Source organism: Struthio camelus, chromosome 1 (assembly GCF_040807025.1).
Source record: "Struthio camelus isolate bStrCam1 chromosome 1, bStrCam1.hap1, whole genome shotgun sequence".
NCBI classification, from domain to species: domain Eukaryota; kingdom Metazoa; phylum Chordata; class Aves; order Struthioniformes; family Struthionidae; genus Struthio; species Struthio camelus.
The window spans coordinates 43,226,750-43,252,777 of NC_090942.1; the positions used below are offsets into that span (position 1 = coordinate 43,226,750).

General features: G+C 41.4%; 2 protein-coding genes across 2 annotated transcripts; both read left to right on the forward strand.

Moving 5' to 3' along the window:
- The first annotated feature begins 8,675 nt into the window (after window positions 1–8,675).
- Window positions 8,676–15,849, forward strand: LOC104140670 (glioma pathogenesis-related protein 1-like). The gene is made up of 6 exons (XM_009669572.2): window positions 8,676–8,995; window positions 11,222–11,467; window positions 12,728–12,840; window positions 13,601–13,683; window positions 14,983–15,009; window positions 15,097–15,849. The coding sequence occupies exons 1-6, from the start codon at window positions 8,816–8,818 to the stop codon at window positions 15,351–15,353; spliced, it is 906 nt and encodes a 301-aa protein (XP_009667867.2). The 5' UTR covers window positions 8,676–8,815; the 3' UTR covers window positions 15,354–15,849.
- An 851-nt stretch (window positions 15,850–16,700) lies between these two features.
- Window positions 16,701–26,028, forward strand: LOC104140669 (glioma pathogenesis-related protein 1). Its single transcript, XM_009669570.2, has 6 exons — window positions 16,701–16,991; window positions 20,296–20,541; window positions 21,246–21,355; window positions 24,074–24,156; window positions 25,017–25,043; window positions 25,127–26,028. The coding sequence occupies exons 1-6, from the start codon at window positions 16,980–16,982 to the stop codon at window positions 25,276–25,278; spliced, it is 630 nt and encodes a 209-aa protein (XP_009667865.2). The 5' UTR covers window positions 16,701–16,979; the 3' UTR covers window positions 25,279–26,028.

Genomic DNA, 26,028 nt, shown 5'->3' on the forward strand with positions numbered 1-26,028 from the left:
AAGTGCCCTTTGCTGCCTCATGCTTAACTTGTTGTCCACCAGCACTCCCAGGTCCTTCTCGGCAGAGCTACTTTCCAACAGGTCAACCCCCAGCCTGTACTGGTGCATGGGATTATTCCTGCCTAGGTGCAGGACCTTGCACTTGCCTTTGTTGAACTTCAGGAGGTTCCTCTCCGCCCACCTCTCCAGCCTGTCCAGGTCCCTCGGAATGGCAGCACAGTCTTCTGGTGTGTTAGCCTCTCCTCCCAGTTTAGTGTCATCAGCAAACTTGCTGAGGGTGCACTCTGTGCCTTCCTCCAGGTCATTGATGAATATATTGAACAAGACTGGACCCAGGACTGGCCCCTGGGGGACACCGCTAGCTACAGGCCTCCAACTTGACTCTGCGCCATTCACCACAACCCTCTGAGCTCAGCCATCCAGCCAGTTCTCAATCCACCTCACTGTCCACTCATCTAACCTACACGTCCTGAGTTTCCCTAGGAGGATGTGATGGGAGAGAGTGTCAAGAGCCTTGCTGAAGTCCAGGTAGACAACATCCACTGCTCTCCCCTCATCTACCCAGCCAGTCATTCCGTCATAGAAGGCTATCAGATTGGTCAAGCATGATTTCCCTTTGGTGAATCCATGCTGACTACTCCTGATCCCCTTCTTGTCCTCCAGATGCTTAGTAAGGACCTCCAGAATGAGCTGTTCCATCACCTTTCCAGGGATGGAGGTGAGGCTGACAGGCCTGCAGTTCCCTGGCTCCTCCTTCTTGCCCTTTTTGAAGACTGGGGTGACACTGGCTTTCTTCCAGTCCTCAGGCACCTTTCCTGTTCTCCAGGACCTTTCAAAGATGATGCAGAGTGGCCTAGCAATAACATCCGCCAGCTCCCTCAGCACTCGTGGGTGCATCCCATCGGGGCCCATGGATTTATGCATGTCAAGTTTGGACAAAAGATCTCTAACCTGATCCTTCTCAACCAAGGGAGAGTCTTCCTTTCTCCAGACTTCCTCTCTTGTCCCCAGGGTCTGGAATTCCTCAGGACTGGCCTTAGCAGTGAAGACTGAAGCAAAGGCGGCATTCAGCAACTGCCTTCTCTGCATCCTTCGTTACCAGGGCACCCACCCCATTCAGCAGCATGGCCCACATTTTCCCTAGTCTTCCTTTTGCTATTGATGTATTGGAAGAAGCCCTTCTTCTTGTCCTTGACATCCCTTGCCAGATTTAATTCCAAACAGGCCTTAGCCTTCCTTATCACATCCCTGCACACTCTGACAACGTCCCTATATTCCTCCCAAGTGGCCTGTCCCCTTTTCCACATTCTATAGACTTCCTTCTTCTGCTGGAGTTTTGCCAGGAGTTCCTTGCTCGTCCATGCAGGTCTCCTGCCCGCTTTGCTGGAAATGACCACCAGCTGTTATGACTCTCATCTGGTTTAGTCACAACCCCTAGTAACTGGTGAGAGTTGGTGGGCCATCCTGGCTGGAATGCTTCTCCAAAGAGTTTTCCCAGATGCAGTTTGCAGAGAGATACATCTGCTCCATACCTCCTAACATAGAGTTGCAAAGTCTGGCCGAATGTACACTTACACTTGTCTACATGTGAGCTACAGGCCTAAGCTTTTATTATAGGTAGATAGAATCTAACCTCCTTCAGTTCCACTGATACTAATTCAGCTTACTGTAAAGCAAACTCATAGTGCCTTGTCAACTAAACTGCTCTCTGTGGTCCCTTGACTGTACTACCTAGGTATTAATGTATAACATGAGTTCAGACACTTGGATCACATGTAGCACCTAAATTTAGACTTCTTAATCACAAGCTGAGTTCCACCTCGGACGTCTACAGGTAGTCTGGCTAATGCAGTGGTGTCTTTTTTGGTTCCAGATGCTCTTCCCCCTCCCTCCTTTAAAAATTAACAGATACATGTGATGGTGAGGCTTTGGCCACAGCTGTACCCAAATTAGAATCAACCTCAGATCCTGGGCCCTCAGGCAAAGGAAGACCAGAAAGTGGATTCTGTTAGACAACGTGAAGCTCATATGCTGTGACCAGGAGAAGGGTATAGAGATGAAGGCCTGCCTCTGGGAAAACAACTGGACAGAGGAGCAATTCATAGAGACCCTACACAGACTATTCTAGAAGGCTTTTCCTACCAACAGAAGAGAAGCTACACGGTCCCCTTGAGTCAGGGAATCCTTCTATAGGAGATTCTCCTACTGCAAGAATAAAAGTGTTGCCAGTCTGCAACTGGCAGATAGAAACTTTGCTTTACAGGCTTCTATGCAAGCAGACAGGAACAAGAAGTTTGCCCCTCTTCCGTGGTGCACTATTTGCTGAAGTTAGGGACATGCTCTCTCAGATTTGTTGTTCTCATGGTTCAGTAAGCATTTTTAGTGGTCAGTAACATCCAAGAAAATGTTTATAATTGAATTTTAACACTGATTATAGTGAGTTGTTTTCTTTCTTCCCGTATCCTCTGTAGAGTTAAGAACTTGACCCAGACTCTGCCATCTTTACCCATGACCTGCCTGTCCCTTCATTCAGGTGTAGCTTGTACCTGAGAAAGGGTGAAGGTGTGAAATGAGCTCCACAAGTCCACACAGTAAAAAGTGAATATTATAATGTCTTAGAGGAGGTATAAGATTATAATCAGTATTAAAACTCTGCAACATCTGATAACCTCCGGGGGCTTAGTCTCTCTTCTGCACCTGCACAGCTACCAAGGGCAGGAATGATATTTGTTAAGGATAGTTGGATGTGGCCCTTTACATATGCGAGTCCTGGCCCACTGTTGATTGTCCCAGATGTTTTACGTAATGTGGTTTACCAGAAGGTACTAGTCTCTCAGGTCCATTAAATCCCTTAGTGAATGGGAGATGACTTGAGGCTATATTGCAGTCTGACAGCATAGACTGGAAGTATTGGTTCAGGTATCTGAAAGAGATTTCTAATCCCAGAGGTAATGAAATATCAGCTTCTTCAGCCCAACATGTTCATAGCCTCACCTGATCCCATGGCAGAGGATGAAGCTGGCTTGGTGGTGGTCCTAAGGTAATCAGTGTCTCTTAGTAACAAGCACGAGGAATTAAAGTAAAAATGGGAACTGCAATGGAAGCATCATGCTGTTACAAATGACAAGTAGAACTTGCCAGCATCTATAGGGCATGCCATTCCTTTTATATTATGAACTAAAAAGGTCATGCAATGTGTGAAGCTGATGAGTGGTGAATGTGGTGAGCATGGCATGCTGGAGTAGCCTATGAATGACTAAATGCCAGAGTTGTCCAGTAACTGCTTTGAAGCATAGATGCCCTGTCTGTCCAGAGGGTAGTATTAAAGAGAGAAATAAAATTCATCTGATAACTTGATTCACTCATTGGCATATTTTGTAAAGACATAATCATACTCTTTCTCCACTATAACAGAAGATGGATATTTCTTCACTGCTTACAGACATGTGTCTAAGAACTGTCATCTAAACTACCTGCCGTTGCCTTGGCTTTGCATAGGAAAACCTCTAAAGATCTTGCAGTCTTTGGCCTGCATAGGAAATAGTTAAGAGCTTAAAGCAATTTACTTGTAAAACTAACATCCAGAGATAGGAATTCATCCTCAAATGATAGCTGATCATAAACCGAGATTAATGTAAATTTTTGTCACTTTCAGGTAAGAATACTTAGGATCTAATTTTTTTCAGTTTTTTTTTTCATTGTTTCTTTATCACTATAGACCGACTAATTTTTTTTGTTTCAGTGCACTTTATCTTACAGTACAAGAGCGTGGGGATTCAAATGAAGATTCTAAATAAAATATTGCATTAAAAATAGCTGTTTCTTTACACCGTCAGTTGTTGAACTGTAGAACTCTTTGCTAAAGGATTTTGCATATGCTAAAAGACATCTGAAAAGACAGAAATTGCATCTAGCTCTTTTTCCTTTCTTTCCTATCATATTGTTGGCAAAGTTGAGCAGCCAAAAAAAAGTAATTTGAAACATACTTTTTTAATGATAAAGTATTTATCAGTACAATCCTTTAATTCCCTAAAATGCCTCCTTGTTACTGAATCATACATTAGGGGAAATTAAGAAATTGAAGTCTTCTGTTTTCAGCTATTCTGAATTCAAAGCACTGTCAAAAGGGAAATCCTATAAATGACTTCTGTCCTGATGATTCCATTTCAGCATGGCAAACCTCTTTTCATACACCTAGCTGCAACCAACTGTTTTAAGGTTCCTTTCCTCTCTTACCATGAAATTTCAAATTATTTCAAGTGAGATTTCAAAATCTTGGGTTCTGTGGAAACATTTGCTTTATTACAAGTAAACTAAAGATACTTATTTTTTATGATTTTCTTAAAATTTGAATATTGAATGCATTTCTTTTAAAGTAATTTGCATATTATAATGTTACTAATGTAAGACTATGAAAGAGACACATACCCTAACAGGCAAGTTAATGTATTTAGTGAAATGTTGGTTAAGTGCCATCTGGTAAAGACAGATATGCAAATAAGGGTTTTACATCTCTTCGGTCAAGAGTTGAAATTTTTTCTGAATGTCACCATAATTCCAAGGTATTTCAAAGGGTTTTCAGTTCATACAGCAAAATAACACTATTAGATGACTGGCTAATCTTACAAAAATCACTTCTGTTAGCAGTAACACTTCAGAAAAGCAGGTGGTAGAAAGCATTCACTAGGCCAATTCACATTAATTTAGGCATACAAGCAATAGAAGCAGATTTTAGTCTTTAATAAATTAAAATGCATCTATCCTAAAAAAAAAGATTGCATTTAAAACTATTGCTAGTATTTGTAATCCTAGGAGGAAATAATACTAGTTCATGCAAGTTGCTCTCTTTTCTGCTGTGTATACTTGATTAAGGAATTGACATTTTGGAGTACTTTTCAAAAATTACGTACGATTTTTTAATCTTTAATGAATTATTTCTATTTCTGTTTCATTGCTAAGAACATTTAAATACAAATCATACCAAATTTAAAGAGGAAATATGGTCCAATGGTTCCATATTAAGGTACAAGTCTAGCATTGTCAAGGTCAGTGCTTAGTATCTGCTCTGCTCTGGTATGAATGTGTAATACGTAGCATAGTTAAATCAGTTACTACTTGCCATCGTAGCCACAATATCCAAGTATATCTGTACTCTTACATATGTAAGAGGTCCATACGTATGGATGAGACGAAATGTATTTGTTTCCCCTCAAATGTGACTGAGAAGTACTTGAAAATGGAACTGCTTCAAGGTTGTTTTTAAAGAGACCCAAAATACGGATTCCAATGGCATAAATTGTTCTGTCACATTTACAAATACAAATATTTTAAAATCAAAGTTTTCAGTGTCTAGCTGTGTCATTTCAGATTTTGCTGCAAGCTGCCTGACAATGCTTGAGAAGAATTCAAGTAAATGAGGGCTGTCTGCCAACAAACAGTTCCCTTTAATATTTTAAATAAAACAGGCCTTCTCAGGAAGAAAAATGCCCCCTTCATCAATGTGATCAGTGATTTTAGTCCCGGATTCTTGGAACATCTACTGAATTGTTGAGTTGAGACTCAACAATTTCCTCTAGGATAAAGCAAGCAGTATCTCTTGGTTTGGACAATGATTAGTGTGTCCAAAACATTCTGAGATTATATATTTCCAATATTAGTACACTCTGTGCGTTCAATTCATCTTTTCAGCCTCAGCTGTCATGGGTGCATGTTCAAGAGGTGCAAGTTCTTACTTCATGATTTATAGCAGAAATTTCCTAAACATGAGGAAAAGAGACGTTACTTCCAGTGCTTCCTCATACACAAAGAGAAGAAGGAATCTATAATCTCTTTTAGACCCACAGTGCTTAAGTCATTTCTTTATGAAAATGAAGTGCTACATGATCTTCCTGGTGATGAAAATATGTCCACTGCACTTTCTTATATCCAAGAAACTCAAAGCCTGCCTTTGGTTTCTAAGAGAAATATTTTAATATATTTATCAATTATGTCCTACATATTAAGTAATTACATAATAATATTTAACTTCTACAAATATTGCAAGTTGTTTGATGGCTGCAGAAATAACATGCAGTACCAACACTGTGCTTTCATTTGATCTGTTATCTGAGGTGAAATTGTATAATAGAAGTAGCAAGTCATGTCAGAAGTTAGTTTATTAACTGCACACTCCAGCTCCTTTATCCTGTGGAAGAAATAAGAAATTCCCTGAGTTCCAGCCTTGTTTGTCCAGCTGAATCCAGTAAGTCAAGAACAAACAGATTTTCTCCCTAATATCAATAGCAATATTCAGTGGGGAAGTTGTTGAGATAAGGACAAAGTTAAATATAATTTTCACAGATTCCTAGGCATCTTGGATTTCTGTAATAGCTGTAATTCACCAGCCCTTGTGAGTGGGTCGTACATTAAAGAAAAATTAAGAAACAGAAACTTTTATAAGTTTCTAGCCACTCTAAACTGAAAGCAGGAGCTAAGTGAGAAAGGTGGATGCAAACATGGGAATTTTCTCAAAATATACAGTTCCTTGCCCATACCTAGCTCATTGTGCTAGATTTCACTTGAGACTCATGCGGGAGCAGGCAAGGTTTGTATTGTCCTGTCAAATGTGGATATCCAAATCTCAAAGCTTCATTTTGATCTGGTTTACAAGAAAGTGTGATTAATGATGGCAAAGGATTGTCATTCTCTTTTTGTGAAAATGCTCATTATGGACGCTTGAGGGCAGATTGCACTTATTTAAGTGCAGAGAAAATCACTAGATGGAGATAGTCATCTCTGCAGAAAAGCATCATAACATGGACTATCCTGGGTATGTCAACCTTCCTGCTTCACAAAGGACTCAATTTTAAGTTTCCAAACACAAAATTTCGCCTGTACTAATAAACAAGTGACAGACTCCTGGACTGTTAAATTAATGACGCAGTTTTAGTATGCTGATAATACTAATCTTTGTACTACTTATATGTACTTGTAGCACGACCAAAGATTTTAGATTCTCATAAATCATATGGACAGTGTTAGAAAAAGAAAACAGAGAAAGCCAAAATGATTATTTTTGCAGTCTCAAGGTAATGTTCATCTCAAGAAAGATAACAACTGGCAGTAAAAAATGAACTCAAATCACTACTGGTTTAGAAAAGAGGCAAGATGATCTTAAACAAAGCCGTTGACAAGCCTTTTTTCTGCCTTCACTTTAGAAGCTGGGGAAGGGGCCATTTACCATAATGATCTAAATTATCATAATAAGAGCTTAGGACTGCTACATTCCCCCCACTCCCCCCCCCCCCCACACACACACAGACACCATCCTGCTGGTGACACCTGCATGGTACCTTGCAGGCTTCTGGAGAGCACATGGTGGAGAGGAGAGTCCTTGCAACCCAGGAGGAGGCAGCTGATAGGAACAACCTGCATCCTTGGATAGCACAGAAGGTAACATCACCCACAGGAAGAAAACCCCCTCCAAAACACCAGCAGGTGCCCCTCCATTTTGTTTTCTCCTATAGTTGCCCCTACCTTGCTGACATCAGTCAACGAATCAAGAGGAAGGTAGGGAGAGTTAGTAATTCACAGACATCCATACACACATGCACAGAGAAATATTTGATTATATGCCTCTATTTATAGCTCAGAGATAGTTGTGATGCTGTTAGAGGGCTACAGCTCCTTCTTGCACGTCATAGATCTTCATAAATTCTCTGAGGCAAATCAAATGTACTATTTGGAAGGGAAAAAAATGTCATCAAGCAACCAAGAAAGGCAACACTAGAATGATCATTTCCACAAGTGTTTAGCATGATCAGGCCTGCTCTAAAAATCCGATGAGGGAGTCAGACCGATGAATGCCATTTATAGTCTGCCACAGATTTTTCTCTCTAAACCTAACCAAATCTGAGTTTAAAACCTTAGTTCTCCAACTATGTGGCTGTTCTGATGCTCTTGCACGTTTATACAATTTGTTTTAGGTTTAAGAAATAAACAAAATTTTATCTAACTTGTAGGATGGTCAATAAGACAGCACAAATCCCAACACAGTCCATCCCTGCTGTCTTAGGAAGTGATCAGATTTGGAATTTTACACTAGGAATGCTCACGCTCATAGCTTCTCTCTTTCTGGGAGCACAGAAAGCTCTTGGTTTCAGACTACCAGGCAATTACAAATGGTTCATAAAGAAGAAAATCAACATATATTCATGGGATTTCTAAACCATACTTTTGCCATACAACAAAGTAGAAGGCCATAAGGTCTGTTCCACAGTAAGCTGCTGTCCAGAAATATGTTTTCTGTTAGTGAGGTCAAATTCCAAAATATGCAGTTTCCCTAATTCTGTTTATTCCTGGAGTACTTCTGAAATGCAGGAAAGGTCCTATAAATAATTCTAACTGACGCAGCATGACTAAGTTATACTGCACAAAAATCAACTAACAGCAGATTTGTATTTTGTCAAAGCTACTATTTTTATGATTGACACAGATTTTAGGAAAGCTGTGCTGCAGTACCTCTTAAGATAAGACCAACAGTCCCAGAATTGCTTGTCAATTAACCAGAATGGAACAGACTTTACCTCTGAATAACTCCCTGGTGACATGCATGACAGATGCCTGTTTCACTTTATCCTCTGACAGTGACTTTGACAGTGATGTCAAAGAGAATTTCCCATTATGAAACTATTTCACTTCCTGTTGCTTTCACATTGTCAAGTGTTTCTGCCGATAGAGGACAACCACACTGAAGAACTGCTTGCCAGTATTATCTCCAACTAAGAGATTTTTTTCTTTCAAAACCTTAAACAAATACTGAAAGCATTGAAGAATTATGAAAATCACATTTTTCTGTGCTGTGTTGTTCTTCCTGGATCTCTTCGTTTGCTGTAATGCTTATGCAGAAAATCCCTTGCCTGACATAGCAGATGCTAAGTTTATTAAAGACTGTGTGAGAGCTCACAACAACTTTCGATCCAAAGTGAATCCACCAGCCAGCAATATGTTTCGCATGGTAAGGAGGTGTTTATCATCTGTTTGAACATTAATACAGATTGAGCTGCTGATCTAGCCCATCTTCTCAGTTTGCTTTATACTTTTCATTCCCTTTCTGTCAATGATTTCTGTACTATATATGATAGTTCTCTGAAGGAAATAGAATAAAAAAGAAATTCATTTTCACAGGATTGTGTTACTAATTTGAAGGGAATTCTTTGTTCAGGGATGGGTTGCTATGCTAACCTCTAGCCAGCCTTGCTGTATTGCAAAAATATTCATATTCTTCATCTCTCAGCATTTCATTTACCACTTTGTAAAAGTGTTAGTAACCTTCCTTGCATTAGTTCAGGTTCCACGATACAGGGACACTATTTGATATTAAAAAGCCCAGAATAGGCAATCTGCATGACAGGGTTGAAAATCTAGCATCTCCCCTTGTTTCTTTCAATCCAAAAAGAGTTGTAGAGAGGGGATTGCCAGGATGTGCATACAGACAGCTGATCTTCACTTGATGTAACAGGGTTTGGAGAGTAGAGGTGCTAATATTGGGCTGGAAAGTAGAGCTTCCTATAAATATAATGGATATTGGAACAGGCAATTATTCAGTGGAACATGAAGGAAAAGGTAGATCAGACGGAGGATGTAAACCCTGTCAGTGTATGCCATTACCTTGAGCCCTGCAGCAGTGCTGTTTAGCTGGAAAGGAAGTTAAATGCATAAGCGCAGCTACAATATGGGTCACTTCTGTGAAAGGAAGTTCATAGAAAAGATCTCAAACTCAGATTACATGTGTTTTTAATTTCTTGCCATTTTGTTTAAAACAATATTTAATTAAGAATGATAGACCACAAGAACAAACTTAGCTTGTCAGAGCAAAGATCCACCAAGTCCAGAATATGAGCAAGACAAACATGTAAGAACCTCTTGAATCAAAGGTATTGCATTCTATTTAAAAGCTCTTGATGAATTTTTTCTTGTATGATTTTTTTTTTCTTCCTTGAGCCCATGCAAATTTTTATCATTCCTGCATCCTGTAGCAAAGATCTGCACAACCTAACAGCCAGTTATGTGAAGCGATATCTCCTTGTGTTTGTTTTGGATCTGCTAATTCCTAGCTTCATTTGATACTCTCTGGCCTTTGAATTGGACGAACTGTGTAATCATTCCTTGGTTACATGCTTCAATCCACACAAATGTCCAGCTGCCTCTGTTCAAAGCTGTAGAGCACTCTTTGTTGCTTTATGAAAGCCATCCATGAGGATGATCATCCTCATCTGTGGTGTCTGTGCCTTTTCCAGTTCTACTGTGCCCTTTTTAAGATGAAGTACTGCACACAGTATTTAGCAGGTATAATGGACTTCCACAGTGGTGTAATTATACATTTGGTTTTATTCTCCATTCCTTTTCAAGGAATTTTTAACACTTAATTTGCTTTTTAAGATGCTACTAAACATTGATTTCCAAGTGATAACAGTCAATTCCAAACCTGTCATTGTGAACAAAAAGTCAAGGTTGTTTTTTCTCACATCCCTCAATTTACATTTGTCTGCACTGAATTTCATCTGCCATTTTTATTGCTTGATCATTCAGTAGCACAAACACTTTCAGCAAGTCTTGCAGACCAATTTCTCAAATTATCATTTGTATCACTCAGGATGTGAGTGGTTCTTCCTCAGCTCAGTAGAAATGAGTGAGCTTTCATTTGGTTTGGACTTGCAGAAGGCCCTTAAGAGTAGCTGTTTTACCTGCTGAGGAGGTAGAAGAGCAAAGTGGCAGAAGGGACTAGGGAAGAGAGCAACTGTGACTTTGCTCCTTTCCGTCCTGGCCAGTAGAACAGGACTTCTACCCAGTCTAGTGATAGCTGCAAAGTGCAAATCTCTGGACAGCCAACAACTCCTAGGCCAAAAGTTCCCCAAGCCCCTCTATAGCTAGTGGTTTCACCCACTGACTTGCTCTCAGGCCTAGCAGCTTAAACGCTGCAATCCAGCTCTAAATATTTAACAAGTCAAGCAACACAGGCCAGTGGACAGATACTACTGATCCTGCAATACCCTAAGGGAGAAAGAAATTTTTTTCTTTGCTACAGGTGTAGAAATGACAAGACAGAAAAAGAAACTTCTCGCAAGGATGGGAAGCAGAAAGGGAAAAAAATTCTTACAAGAAAAGTTTCCATTTAAAGATGTTTGAATTCAACTAAGTTACTGCAGTGCAAGTTATATTATGCTTTCTTCCCATTCCACAGTCCTGGGACCCTGCTTTAGCTAAGACTGCCAAAGCATGGGCAAAGAAGTGCAAGTTTAAGCACAATATCTACCTTAAAAAGCCAGGGAAGGTGCACCCCACCTTTACGCCCATTGGAGAAAACATCTGGACTGGCACAGCCACCATCTTTTCTGTGGATACAGCTCTCAGTGACTGGTTTGAAGAAGTTGGAAGCTACAATTTCTATACCAATAGCTGTACTGACAAGTGTGGTCACTATACCCAGGTGAGTCTTACTTGTCCAGTGGTTTATAACCTAGCAGTTTCACAGAAGAGCAAAGTATAGGCTTGGAACAGACTGCTTTGGAACAGAAATCATAGCAGGAATTTCTTTTCACCACTTTAGTGCTGAATGAGATTGGAAATAGAATATTCTGAGCAGCAGGGCTGTCTGGGCTCTGTTCTCATGATGGAAAGGAATTATTGCCTTGACAATTTCATAGTGGTGTCATCTTTGAACTTTACAATTTAACAAAAATCTTGACACCATTATTGGCACCTTACTCCTTACCACAAGACATATCGGTGCCACAGCACCCACCCAGACACCTGAAGACATTCGCATTTCTGCTGTAGCGGTATTTTAGGCCAGATGCTCTTGACACATCTCCCCAAAAGTTCTCATCCCCTGGTGTATAGCACAGAGGAGCCACTGGAAAATGCTACAGCAACCTCTTTGGCATATGTGAGCAGGGAAGGAAAGGTACCTACCAGGGCCTTGCCCCAGGGGGAAGCTGGGATGTGGCCAGGGGTGCATACCAAACTGAGACGTGCTCTTGGGTTCTACCATATACACAAAAGCTTCTGTGACTCTGTGCTTATATAGATGTTAAAACTAGGTACCTTTCAGAGGAAAAGTGCCTTCTAAAGAAAACAGGAGGCATGCTTGAAGCTCACCGCTAGGGACTGTTAACTTATGTTTTCTCTTTTTAATTAAAAAGAACATTTATTTGAAAGATTTTTAAACTGTCAGATAGATCCCCAGGAGACAAATGCCTCCTGATAGTATCAACTCCTGGGTGGCATGCAGCACAGCTGGACAGTGCTTACGCTGGAGGAAGGAGGCTCATTACCAAGCATGCTCAACATTACATGGTTCTGGCTATTAAAAATGTATGTGTGTGTGTGTATATATATAAAATACATACACACACACACACACACACACACACACACACAGAGCCAGATACTAAAAGCTGAGAAAGAAAAATAATATATATTTTCTTTTAATGAGCCTGTCAAAACAGCATCTATTTTCATGCTTCCAGGGGAACTAGACAGTAAATGCAAAAAAAAAAAAAAATCAATCAATCAATCATTTGTCTCAGCTTCCCTTCAGGCTGTTGAGGTTCTTTTTGTGTTAGCTGTTTTAAACTCCCACAAGAGCCCTTCACTTCAGTCACTGGTTCCTCCCTTAATCCTGTGAACTCTAGTAGCTTTTTTGGTCTTTCAACTGGCACATTACATATCTTGCTTTGCCTTTCAGGTTGTTTGGGCCACAAGTTACAAAGTTGGCTGTGCAGTCCACTTCTGCAATACAGTTGAATATTTTCCAGGACTCTTCAGAGCAGCACATTTTGTTTGTAACTATGGACCAGCGTAAGTCAATTAAGACCTCTGGGTTTTTTAAATTATTTTTTAAATATCCTCTAACTGATCCGCTATCAGATGTTACTAATAGTGGGAGCAGTCTTAAATTCCAGAAAAAGCAACACTCAGACATCACTGGTTTGAGAGGAAGTTCCCCCAGCCATTTAAAACAGAGGCTGCTGGCCATGGCTTGAGCTGCAGAAAATCCCTTTCTGAAAAAAGCCCTCGCTCAGAGCACTCACCATAAGCAAGAGTGGTGGAATCATGTCTGTTTTGACTTCAGCCTCTGCAGGAAAAGAAGGAAAAGTGCAAACTTTGCATTTAACAAATGCTCTTCCTCTCTACAGCCTCCCCTAGACTTCAAAGCAAAACATTTTAAATGAAGAAATAAAATGAAGACAGTCCTCTAGTTTATCTCATGCCTTACAATCATACATTTTACAGATTTTCTTTTTTTTAAATACAGGTGGGTAATTTGGGACTAGAGGCAGATTCCTGTACCATTATGCAGAATCGTACAGTGTTCACAGAAAGTCTGATTAATTTCAATGGCAAGAGTCACCAGGTAGCTGCTGTCCATGTGAGTGGGAGCTCCACTCCGACCCAAAAGCAATTTCAAACTATTGTTAACGATCAGTTTGTTGATAAAGGTATTTTTCCTCCGTAATAGCTTCCCATGACGAGTTATTCTAAGAGTTTGATGAAACAGTGTATTCAAATTACTCTTTAAAAGACTGCGCTAACAAAATATGGTTCTTCTGCTTTTCAGGGGGAATTACCCAAGAAAACCTTACGAAGCAGGACAGCCATGCAGTGGATGCGGTAAAGACAAGTGTGCAGACAATCTCTGTGGTAAGACCAAAGCAATCAACTAAGAAAACTTTATATAAAAAGTGCCATAATTATCAATGGAAATACAGTAATGAGTTAATTTGCACTAAGTACATAACGGGTCTGTAGCCCACCAAAAAAGCAATAGTATCAAACCTCGGTGAGAATACTATAAGAAAATATCAATCGGAATACCTTGCTATTTAAGACCCTCAGTTACAGAAGCTAGAGTTTTCGATGAAGAGATATATCTGTTCAACCACTTTCCACCTCTTTACCTGATCGAAAACTCAAATCTAAAACATTATGCCCGACATGTATTCCTCTCTGGTTCTCTTCTCCTGCAAGAAACAGTATATTTAACTTTTGCTTTCTAGCTTTGTTTAATATGTCCTAGCACATTCCTAGGAAACTATAGAGTTCTGAGTGAGCAATAGACTATACTGAAAAACACACCTATTTCGAACCCCTGTGATTTTCTGAAATACAGCAATAAGAGCCTGCTTTTGCACAACAATTTGCAGCCATGCACCTTTGTCATTACGCCCAGTTCCAAACTAGAGTCAGAAGTAGTATTTTAAATAAATGGAGATTAAATGACATGCAACAATATCTTAAATTAAATATGAATATCATACAGATTATTAGAGATGGTGTCTACCAGCCGCGCTCCAGATAGATTCAGCTGTAGCAATAAGTGAACATTTGGTATTCTTGTTTCCTTCTGTGATATCCTGGCTGAATCACCTTGAAGGCACAGACTTATGCATCATAGGATAACCGGAAACATCTCAGAGTAGGGAGGAGGGGGAGAGCTTTTAAAAGTTACGTGCTAGAGCCTGAAAGCAGTTCTACCATATGCTCCCACAGGGGCAAGTCAGTAATTCCAGCAGGGTGCACTCAGGAAGTCCTGCAAATGCACTATAGCTCTTAACAAAGATATAGTTCTGTGATAAATTTTGTACTTAGTGAGATTTGTCTGTCTGTAGCTGCTTTATTTAAATAAGTGTTATGTATCAATCTTAAAAAAAAAAATCCTAGGTTTCATTTTTATTTGCTATTCCCTCCTCCCCTTGATACAAATTCTTCCTAATGCAGATGCTTCTTTTCTGCTTCTCTTCCAATTCAATAACATGATATTAGACCTACCTAAGCTGGGAACCTGCTCTTGTTGAACTACTTCCTCCCTGTGGGGTGTTTTCAATACTGACTGGTATCAAAGGTGCAATCAGCCAGGCAGCAGCAACGGCTAGCCTATTTTCATTAATAAACACTACTGAATGATACTTACCTTTACTTCCTTTTCTGATCTCTCAACAGAAAACACAGAACGTGAGAAATGGATAAGTAAGTATCAAGTTGTTCTTAATCACTTTCCTATAAGTACGGGTAGGTTTGATGGGTTTTAATAGCTATTTCTTTGCTGTTTTTTAGGCTATACCAGCTGGTACCCAGACTGGGATACACAGCCCCAGCCACCACAGCCACGTCCCACCAGGCCTCCTGCCTCTCACCCTCCAGCCCACCCACCCACCGAGTCTCCACACATCCCGCCTGCAGGGCATCCACATCTCTCTTGTGACAACTACTGCCTTAGTGTTTCAATTTTAAGGCTGTTATTTCTGGTACTGAGTGCTAGTGGTGTTCTTCTAGTACAACAGTGGTATCCCCATACGTTTATATATGAGTAATGACTATTTAAGCTACTGATAGCTATCCTACAGCCTTATCACTGTAAAAGAATTACACACATTTAAAAACCACTCATGGCCATCTCTCTCTATCCTTGAGATGTTTATCCAGCGTAGAGGAGGCTGCTTCTCTATTCAAGGCAAGATTTAAGTGGCTGTACATAAAGCTAGTATAACTTATTAGCATAGCAGTAGCTCTAGCCTGCTTCTACGTCTATAAAAGCCTCTTAGCTCTGGCTCAGTGGTGGACTCCTAGAGGTACCACACAGACTGTATATTACTATACTTACTAGCAAGCCTCCTGGAAGCCTGGACAAAACCTGGAAACCAGACGAAGATATGTCTGCAGTGGCATACTGGATCCCAAAGCAGCAGTGACTGGTCTTCATTAACCTTCAGTTATCCCAGACCTCATTTTTCACAGATAATGGAGATTTAACTGTATTTACTGCTTTTTAAGAACAGAAAGATTAAAGCTCGTCTTCTGCTAAATTTAGCTTTTGTGTGTCAGTCTCCATTAAAATCACTCTATTATTGTCAGTCTTACTATTTTGTTCTTCACCCCTCAAGAGTTAAGCTGGTCACAGGTCGTACAGTGAACCCCCAAAAGCAGCTCCACCAGGGCTGCTGGTCCTGTAGGTCCTGTGGGTCACACACCTCCAGTTACCCCTAGGTATCCCTTCACTGTTGTGAAGCCAGGTGCGGGAGCTGGGCACCCCCACACAGGAGCACCAAGCCTCATGGTGCCCAGCTCCACTGGGGGTTCGAGTCAGTGGGTATGATTTACGAATTGCTAACGCTCGGGGAGAGAAACTGATACTAATACATAGCACTGGGGTGTCATCACAGGAGAAACTCACTGGTAACTGCAGCATATTTAAATTGTAGTTCTCAGCCAATCTTATCCCTCCAATAACTCAACATACAACCAAAATGACTGCTCATACTATGATAAAATCACAGTTTAGGTAAATAGATTTGTCATAGCATTTTGGCTTAGAGTAACAGCCTTAAATGTAATGTTATTTTCACAAAAAGCAGGAAATCTATCTAAAACTTTATTGCAACGCATAGTGATTGCGATAAGAAAAAGAGATGTAGGGGCAAAAAAAAAAGAGAGAACAAAGAAAACCCGTGTCAAAATACAGGAGAGAGGAAGCTTGCCCACCATAAAAATCTTTTGAAATTTAAAAAAAAAAAAGGAAAGAAGAAAGAAATAAAGGGGAGAGAGAAAGCTTTACTAGCTGATGTGAACTTGAAGCTTAATTTCCCCAGTCTCATAGCAACGCTGCTGAAAAATGACTCATTTCCTGCCACAAATACCATATTCAATTACCATGGCTCATGATAAAGTCCAGCCCACAAGCCTTCCAAGCAAACGCTGTCTGTGGAGCTAAAAGCACCTTATACAGCTAAACTATTCTGCTTTTAAAGCTGGAAGATCAGAGACTGAGAATCATGGCAAGCAGACTTTTTACTTGTGTGCTGGCTTTGCTGCATTTCTGTCTTTCTTCTGACTCCTACGAACCACATACGTTGCCTGATATTGGAGATCCAAAGTTTATTGATGAATGTGTGAGAACCCATAACTGATTCCGGTCTGGAGTGAATCCACCAGCTAGCAACATGCTTTACATGGTAAGAGGACCTTCACAACTTATGTGCAAGTGTGTAACATTGTGATGGTGCTTACAATTCTCAAAAATTGTTTTTGTGATCAACTGTAAAAAAAAAAAAAGGGGGGGAGCCATAACAGCAATTTTTTTTAAGGCAGATAATAAGACTATGATTATCAGACAGGTTTATACAATCACGTACACGTATGTTTTGCCCTGTTTAATTACCTAATTTCAAACTCAAGATTTCAGCCCTCAGCCTTATACTGTAGTTCTGTGCTGTGAAAAGCCTCCTCGTTCCAAGCCATTACAGTTCAACCGCTAAGGGGGTAATTTATGTGCAGATCGAAGCACAACCTTTCATGCTCAAAGTGGCGAGGGCAGAGAAGATTACCAAATCCCTTGGAGAGCTTTCCTTTAAGCTTTCTTTACAAGGCTCTCACAGTCGAGGAGCCAACAGAGAATTATTAGCAGCTGCTCCTAAGTGCTAGGTCTGCAGACGAGGCCAAAAGGAAAGCGGAACAAGTGCAGCAGAAATGACTGCTGAGACCTCAGGTCCCACACCATTTTGCCCCTCTGCCTTCTCACTTCTCACTAGTGTGGTATTTATAGATGCTATGCAAAAAAAAAAAAAAAATCTGTCAATCTGTCATGGTTGAAAACATACCAAACCCTCTGAAAGTGGCTACCTCGCATTGAAGATGACCTGCAGCACTTTCCTCCCTGCTGCGCAGCACGTAGCAACCACAGCAAGGAGGATGCTGTAAATACATATTCAAAACTGCTAGATCTGAGGACCAGTCCCTCTTTGATCTGGAAGGAGTTGTTCTGTACCAGAAACCTGGGAGCTGTCTCTCATAATATCCATCACCTTTCTTGCTCTGCTGGGTAATACTTGAGCCATAAGGTTCTTTGATGTTTCGTCTTGGGATCATCTCCACAAATCTTTCAGATGGATTGTAGCTATTGTCCTAATACTGATCATCTTTCTTTTATTCCCCTCTCTTACCATCATCATCCCATGGTCACCACCAGAAGAGGACATAACCACAACCACAATTAGCAAGGCCCCAAAGTTCCAAAAAAAAAAAAAAAAAAAGCAGCCCATTTTCCGTTTCTGATGGTCAAGTCAAACTCTAACAAAGAAATGCCATTCAGGAGCAGTTTTCGCTGATCTTCCAGATTTGTTTTTTACTTCAGATTTCTTCAATTGGACTTTAGGAAGTATTTCCAGTGTTGATTCTGAACTTCCAGGGCATGTTGTTCCAAACTCTTTATCTCGATTATTTTATCAGCCTTACACTAGCAAGATATTTGTATAATTTATTAAGAGGGCAGCATTCATCTTTTAAAACTATAGCAATTTTGTGCCTGATTTTTCCTTTTAAAAAGTTAAAGAGCTGAAATCCCTCCCCCAAAAAGGCTTAAAAACAAAGAAAAAGGTTATTACAACCAATACAAGAATTTAAATCACGATAACTTTCATTTTAAGCATTGAACAAACCCTAGTCTTAAGTATGAGCTCTCCCAGGAAAAAGTTAAATGTGAAGAAAGCAGTACAATGCATGATAAAATCTATTATGAAAGTAAAAGTATTGGAACTGAAAACAGCATATTTATTAATTTTTGAATGGCTTTTAGCACTTCAAAAATGAGGAAAACAAGCTGATTTCTTTATTCCACAGGGAACTTCATTTTGCTGTAGATAATTGTCCATCTAGATATATAAAAACGAAGATTGTGAATGCAAGGCGTTTCTACCTTTGGAAAAGCATTTTTTAAAAAGAAAATACAAGACAAACTCATTTAGCTGCAAGTAACGATGCACAATCAGTGACATTTGTAACACTTTTATTACATAATAAGAATGCTGATCTACAAATTTTTTACCTGACCAATGTGACCCTTCTTTCCTGTTCACTATTTCACATTCTCCTAAAGTGTTCTTAGGTCTGTTCCAAAGCTCTGCAAAATCAGCAGAAAGATTCTCACCAGTTTCACTAGGGATTCACAGTGAGGCTTTCATACTCCTCCTGTTTCTGCATATTCTACTGTGCTGCTGCCTTGCATCACTATTCACAGTCAAATGATCGATTTTCCTTCCCTAAATCAGAGAACAACTCATCCTAGTTGCGGAACCAACACTGAGAAATACATCATGGAAAAAAATAAATGCAATTGTTTTTTTCCAAACAGCTATGATATTTGTATGAAAACTTCCATGTCCCATGCATTTTTTCCCCCATGCAGTTCAGTCCAATGTTTTTGCATAAATGCAGTTTCATAAGCAAAATAGGATTATGAGTACAGTTAAACTAAAGATCAATCTGGACTATAAATATCTGCATCCTGCTTTTTCAATAGCCAACTTGTTCAAGCATTCACACAAAAAAGGAAAGTTCCTTGAAAGTGAATTACTACTAACACTGTTATAGCAATATCATTAATACCATCATAGGATGGAAGAAAAGAGAGGAGCACAGATTGTTACTTCATATTATCTGCAGTACAAAAAGTTATATTAGGAAAGACATAGGCATAAAAACTAGCAATCACTAAATCCTTGTCTTTAGTCATTGTTAATGATCAGTTCAAAAAAAAATTCTCTAGTGATTCTACTATGTGCACATGCAAGAGAGATATTTTAATTCATATAGAGGACAAATAAAGCTTCATTAAAAAAAGTCCAATCCAAAGCTTTCAGCAGTACTGGACAACTTAATTTTCATGACATAAAGTCTGCTTAGAACTACAGGCATACACTCTCAGTACTGCATTTTCCAGGAGGTACAATACTATATTTGCTCAACCAAACTGTGTACACAAGAAAGCCCAAGGAAAACGAACACCTACAGTGCAAACAAAAGACACTTCTATAACCCAGCTGCTTAAATGACAACTTCCTATACATTTGAATAGGCAAGTGAATGAGTGATCACACAAATACAAATTCAGCACTAACATTTGGAGTCACAAAACACAAAGATGGAAATCAATGGGTTGAGCTTTAAGTTGTTCTAAAAATCCCAACGTGCCTGTGAACACTCCATTTGACTGACTTACAAATCTCGATATTCAACAGACCAACTAAGCAAGATCACCCACCACCCCAAAAACTCCCTCATGTTTAATGAGCGACTAAACTCAAATCAGAAATGAGTCCATAAGACAATTTACCATATGGCTCCGTAAGTCTCAAGAGAAGTGAAAAACAAGTTAAACCTGCAACATATATGACACTGATACCCAGTTTCATCCAGAAAGTTGCTCTGAATTACTGCCTTGCTAAGATACCTCTGTGATTTTTAGCTGTCTTTATTTTTCAGAGCTGGGATCCTGATTTGGCAAAGACCGCGAAAGCTTGGACAAAGAAATGCCAATTTAAACATAATATCTACCTCAAAGAGCCAGGGAAGGCTCACCCCAAATTCACCCCCGTTGGAGAAAACCTGTGGACAGGCTCACTCGCGGGTTTTACTGTGGAAGGAGCCATCACCTCTTGGTACAAGGAGGTCAGCGCCTACAGTTATGCCACCAATAGCTGTAACAGAGTGTGTGGTCATTACACGCAGGTAGGCACACAGTTTATTTTTTTATTTTTATTTTTTTTTAGGAGTGAAGCATTTGGCTGCACTGTAATCTTTGAGCTGGATATAGGATGTCAAATTGAACTTAATGGCTTGTAAAAGGTAGAGGTTTACATTAGATAACCTAATGCCCCTTCCTCTAAAACTGTGTTAGTCCCGTCCTGTGATGTTAAAAGGCAGGAGCGTAGCCAGGACACTTTCCTTCTCATTGCCTCTCCTGAAACATCAATGTCTTTGGGCAACTTGCATATTCAGCCCTACTGGATTTAGTATAGGGGGCAATCAACCCTCACAGGAGCTGTAAGGGATCAGGTAGCCTTTTCTGCGCGTATTTAGTCTGTTAACACGCACTTCCCCAGCCAGGGAAGACAGAAGGCTGGTGGGTTACCGTAAAGCAACGGAGACAAACTTAACCTCCTCCTTAGCAAGAAAGGAAAATCACCAGTTACAGTCAGTTCTTCTTTCAGAGACGTTTTAACAGGCAACTCGTCAATCAGGCAAAACAATTTGGCACTTTTCAGATCAAAATACTATTTAGATATCCCTCACTACTGCTTCCCACTGCTGGTCCAGGGAGCGCTCCTCAAGTCAGTTTGTTAGCGAGACAGAGAAGGGTACGACTTCCTCTGTAACTACTCAGATGACAAAACTAGGATTTTTGTCACTGGTGTACACGTCTGTCTTTTCAGATTGTTTGGGCTACAAGTTACAAAGTCGGCTGTGCTGTTCACTTTTGTCCGACAGTGACGGACTTCTCTGGAACTAACGTAGCACACTTTATTTGCAACTATGGACCAGCGTAAGTTTTTTCATTCCAAGTATTTTACAGGGTTTGTGTCCTGCCACTTCCATCCCACAACTTGCAACCTTATGTCATCAGTCCATCTCGCTAATATTCATGGGTTTTGTGGGAGGAAAGGGTCTCCAAAATAGAGAAAGATGTACACCTCTGTCCACCCAGCTTGTTTCGACTTATTGAGGACTATAAATCATAGCCAAAAACTAGTGGCACTGGCAAAAAGGATAAAATACAAGATGCTGCAATTAACATACTAAAGTGCCAAGAGGGCCCCAGATGGTTGCCAAGGCACAAGCCCAAAGTCTGCAAATATTTACACTTTTGCCTGCGTAATTAAGCCTGTAGCTCAATGATTTGGATAAATACTGAAACAGCAGTGTGCAGCACTTGAACCTGCAGTCTTAGCTTTAGTATGAGAGCTTAGACTCATGAGGCTGTGGCTGCTCAAGGCAGAAGTTTATCCGGAGATCCTTCTGAAAGGGCAAAGATGCAGTGCTGCTTGTTATTATATTAAATATGCATCATCAGTTGGACATTTGCTGCATCTAGGATGGATTTTTTTTTAACCTTCTCCAGCTAATTAATGCCGCTGCGGTCCAAACATAAGTTTAAAAACCCCATGTAAATATTGTGTTGGGCCAAGTCCATGTCAGCCCATAAACTCGAGGAAGTTTGGCATTTCTATCATCCATTCTTTGTCCTTGAAGAACGAAGTGTCCCCAACAAGATACCTTGAAATGATGCCAAAACACCAAAACCACCCCCCACCAATGCCCCACATCCAAGCTGGGAAGAGGAAAAACAGATGACCAGTTCTCACTGTGGTATTTAGTTTCAGAAGATCAGTCTTGAAGCTCTCCTCAGGAAGAGCTTTAGACAGCGAAATCCTATTTCGACACCCAATTCCACTTAATGTTACCAGTCACTTGACTGTTGACTATGTCGGTTCCTTATTTAAAGCCACTGGTCACGTAGGTTGTCCTCTCCCTCCCCTTCTTGGTACTTGCTGTGCAGCCCCTGAACGCCGGACATCGTGGGAACACCTGGACCGAGGCTCCCGTAGCGCTGCCGGGAGGTGCTGGCAGGCCCTCGAGCCACACACCCAGCTCTCCGAAAGACAAGCGACTTGCCAGGAGATGAGGGACAGGGTCATGTCCAATGCCCTGGTCCCTCGAAGGTGCCTTGGCTGATATCCGTACAGTGCAGATGACTGAAACCATGCTGGGCTCCTTTCCATGCAGGGGCATGGACCTGCGGGGAAGGGGAGGAGTGCCCTCACCCATAGCAGCGGGCCATAGGGTAGACAGGGCGCTCCTCAGGGAAGGTGAGAGCTCTGTGGTCAGAGAGGGCTTTAAAGCAGGGTGCTTCACTGCTTAGTTGAGAACACTGTGAACAGGCTACTGCTTACTAAAAATTGGGGTAACGTCACATCCTGCTTCTTTTTAAGACGCTCGGGGTTTTCACCGTATTGTGCGGATCCTGTTCTGGATACCAAGTGTCAAGGAGACTCTGAAAATACCTACCAAACCTCAATTCCCACTATAGTAAGGCAGGATAATTTCTAGATCCTGTTTAAGGCACTGAACTGCTCAGCCCTGCTCAGTCAGAGACAACTCTGCCTGGGCACAAAGGCGCAGCCACTGACGTTCACTGTCTCTATAGATCAAACAGGGAGAAACCTGTGAATTTGGGCATCTCCAGAGCTCGGCGGGAGCTAAGTGGGGCTTTCCAGGGTTGCAGTTTATGGCTTTGGCACCTGTCTCTTGCTAAGGATTGTTTTGGGTGCAACTTAAGTTTTTTATTTATCTAATCCTTAACTACTTTCAACTCTGCTAAGGCCCAAAGCAAGATGCATACACTATTTCAATTCCTAAGGTGAATATACTCCACAGGATTTATTTCAGCTTAGACCAAATAGTAATAACACAATGAAATTCTGGTCTTGTCAAGCGTAAGGAGGTTTTGCCACAGTGTTTACCAGAGCTAAGACTCCATGCACATAAAATCCCTCTTGGTGTGTTTACGAGTAGTCAGAGCAGCACTGTAAATCTTGCTTTGGCTGTGCTCCAAGCAAAGCAGAAGCACTGAGTTGCAGCTGGCGATACCAAACTCCTTCAGAGGAGTTCAGCTCAAGGCCAGCATCGCACTAACGGCAGGAAGCGAGCCAGCGCGCGCCCCAGGAGCTGAGAGCACGGCCGGAGCCGGCTGCTGCCTGCTCCCCCACCACTACACACCGCCCTGCTGGCTGAGGAAGCTGACAAACGAGAGAGGAAGCGGAGGAGAGAAGTGCACTGCTCTTAAAATATTTACCAACCGGTAGATGAAATCACTACCTACCTAAGAGGTTCTCTAGCACCAGCCATTCCTCTTTGTTTCAAAGCTCAGGTACACGCATACACAATAACAGCACCGGCTTTTGCTTGTGTAGCTAGAGCCAGCTTCGAGAGCCCATAGTCTCTGCATACCAGAAATTTTACAGCTCTAAAACTGTTTTAATTCTTGAGTTTGAAATAACACTGTGTCCTTCTTGCTAAACAAGAGGGCACCCTTTTACACTTAACCTCTTCTGTTTCATTGTGCGGAGAAGTGCCAGAGCTGCCTAATAAACAATTCCACACCAACACAACTGACCCAAAACCCAAGTTAAAAACAAATTAGCGGCAGTTCTTAACATTCTTCTCACAAGGGCGTTTCAGAACGGTGTTGTTTCCTTCGCAGTGGGAATTACCCAAGGCTCCCGTACGAGAGGGGAGCACCATGCAGCCAGTGCAAGGGAGAGCAGTGTGCAGACAAGCTGTGTAGTAAGTACAAGACAACCAACCTTCCTCCACAGGAATATGTAGAAAAGCAAAGACCACAAAAAATGATCCTAGCAGGAGAGAGAGCTCAGCAGTCTCCAGTTCCTGAAAGATGCAGTCAGAAGTCAAGTGAGCTGTGATGCTTAATGAGGAGGGAGGCTGAAAGAGCCAGATTTTTTGCTGCTGGACACCAACGGGCACATATAGCGGCTACAGTTTAAGACCTTGTTACCCTCGCTCGTCCACCCTGAACTACGAGGAAAATGTCAGGCTAACATGCATACACGCGCCCGTGTGACAAGCCTTCAAGGGAACACGGGTGGTCAGCCCGAGCCCCCCTCTATGCACCTATATTCGGCCTTCCAACAGCACGACGGGGCCAGGAGGGCCAGATGTCTTCCACTAGTTAGGTAAAAACAAAATCACGGCAGTCAACCCTGGGTGACGTAATTGAGGGGCAATACGGTACTACAATGCCAACATTGCAGACAAGAGCAGCACTTCTCCACCGACTCACAGCATTGATTAAATGTTAGCTACAAACCGAAAATCTTTAACTCAAGGAGTTTGGCCAAAACAGTAATATCGAGAAGTGCACTTGGGGGAGCGGGCTCTTTCTATGACAGCTACTAGCAGGGGGAGAAGTTGGCAAGATATGAACCAGCTCTCCTCAGAAAAGCCCTGCAAGTTGCTGTAAGGCTCTCCTGAAGCCAACAGGTCTTCATTTCTTCCAGGACTGAAATATAGCTCCCATATACAGCTTCCCAGCCCATTGTGAGGCTCACAGTTAATTCTCTTTTGTTTAGACTCAAATTATTGCTAATGTGTAAGTCTGCTTATGCTTGTTTCTTTTCTGCCTCCAGAAAATGCAGAGCGTGATAAAGTCGTTAGTAAGTATCACTGACGTTACTACTTCAGCTTGTTGCTCTCGATGCAGTTATACTTGAAAACAAGTAATCTGTTTTGTTTATAGGTGATTCCAGGTGGTATCCAGACTGGGACAGACCTGCCTGTGATGAGTACTGTATCACCGTTATTGTTTTAAGGCTCTTATTACTTACACTGGCAATTCCAGCCAGCTGGATCTTACAGAAATATTCGTCTGTAGCACCTGCCAGTGAATAACACACATGCAGAAGACTGCGAGAGCAGTTAGGCCAATTCATCCCTATCCTATGTGTAAGTTACTGGCAGCAGAAAGATCTGTAGAGACGTTGATTGCATCCACAGATGATTTAGAAATATAAATATCACCTTCATCTCCAGCAGCAGCAGAGAAAGCTGGTAACAGCTTTCTCATTATTCAGAACCAATCGTTGGTTTTAAATTACCCACTTAGTTTTCTGAAGTGGAGCGGTCTGAGAAGGGATTCAGTGGGTAACGAAGCATGCTGCAGAGGCAGTGCACTGAGACACGGACAGCTGCCCAAGGCACTAAGACTGGCTGCAGGGTGACTCCAGCCCAGGAGCCTGTCCCTCGCCCTGGCCGAGGCCTAGGGCTGAGCACACGCCTCTCCCCCTCCTGCAGCAGTATTTCCTAGGATGCTCTCCAAGCAAGGTGCAGCAGCATGCTGCTGCGTAGCTGACAAATCAAACATTTATCAAATCATTTTTGGACCCCTGTAAGCTCTTGCGTCTGCATCCTGTGGTGGGCAGTACGTTTCCCAGCCTCGCCGTGCACTGGGGGCACTGGCATGTCTCTTCGTTTAGGATGCTTTCCAACACCCGCATCGTCTATGCCAAGAAGCAGAATTTCTTCTATTTTTACAGGTGGAAATATAGAACTTCTGTCTTTCTTCTCTCCTTTCCCCCCCCCCCCCTTAAACATGGGGATTTTGACTGCTATTTCAAATAATAAACCCCTGTTTAGTCTCTC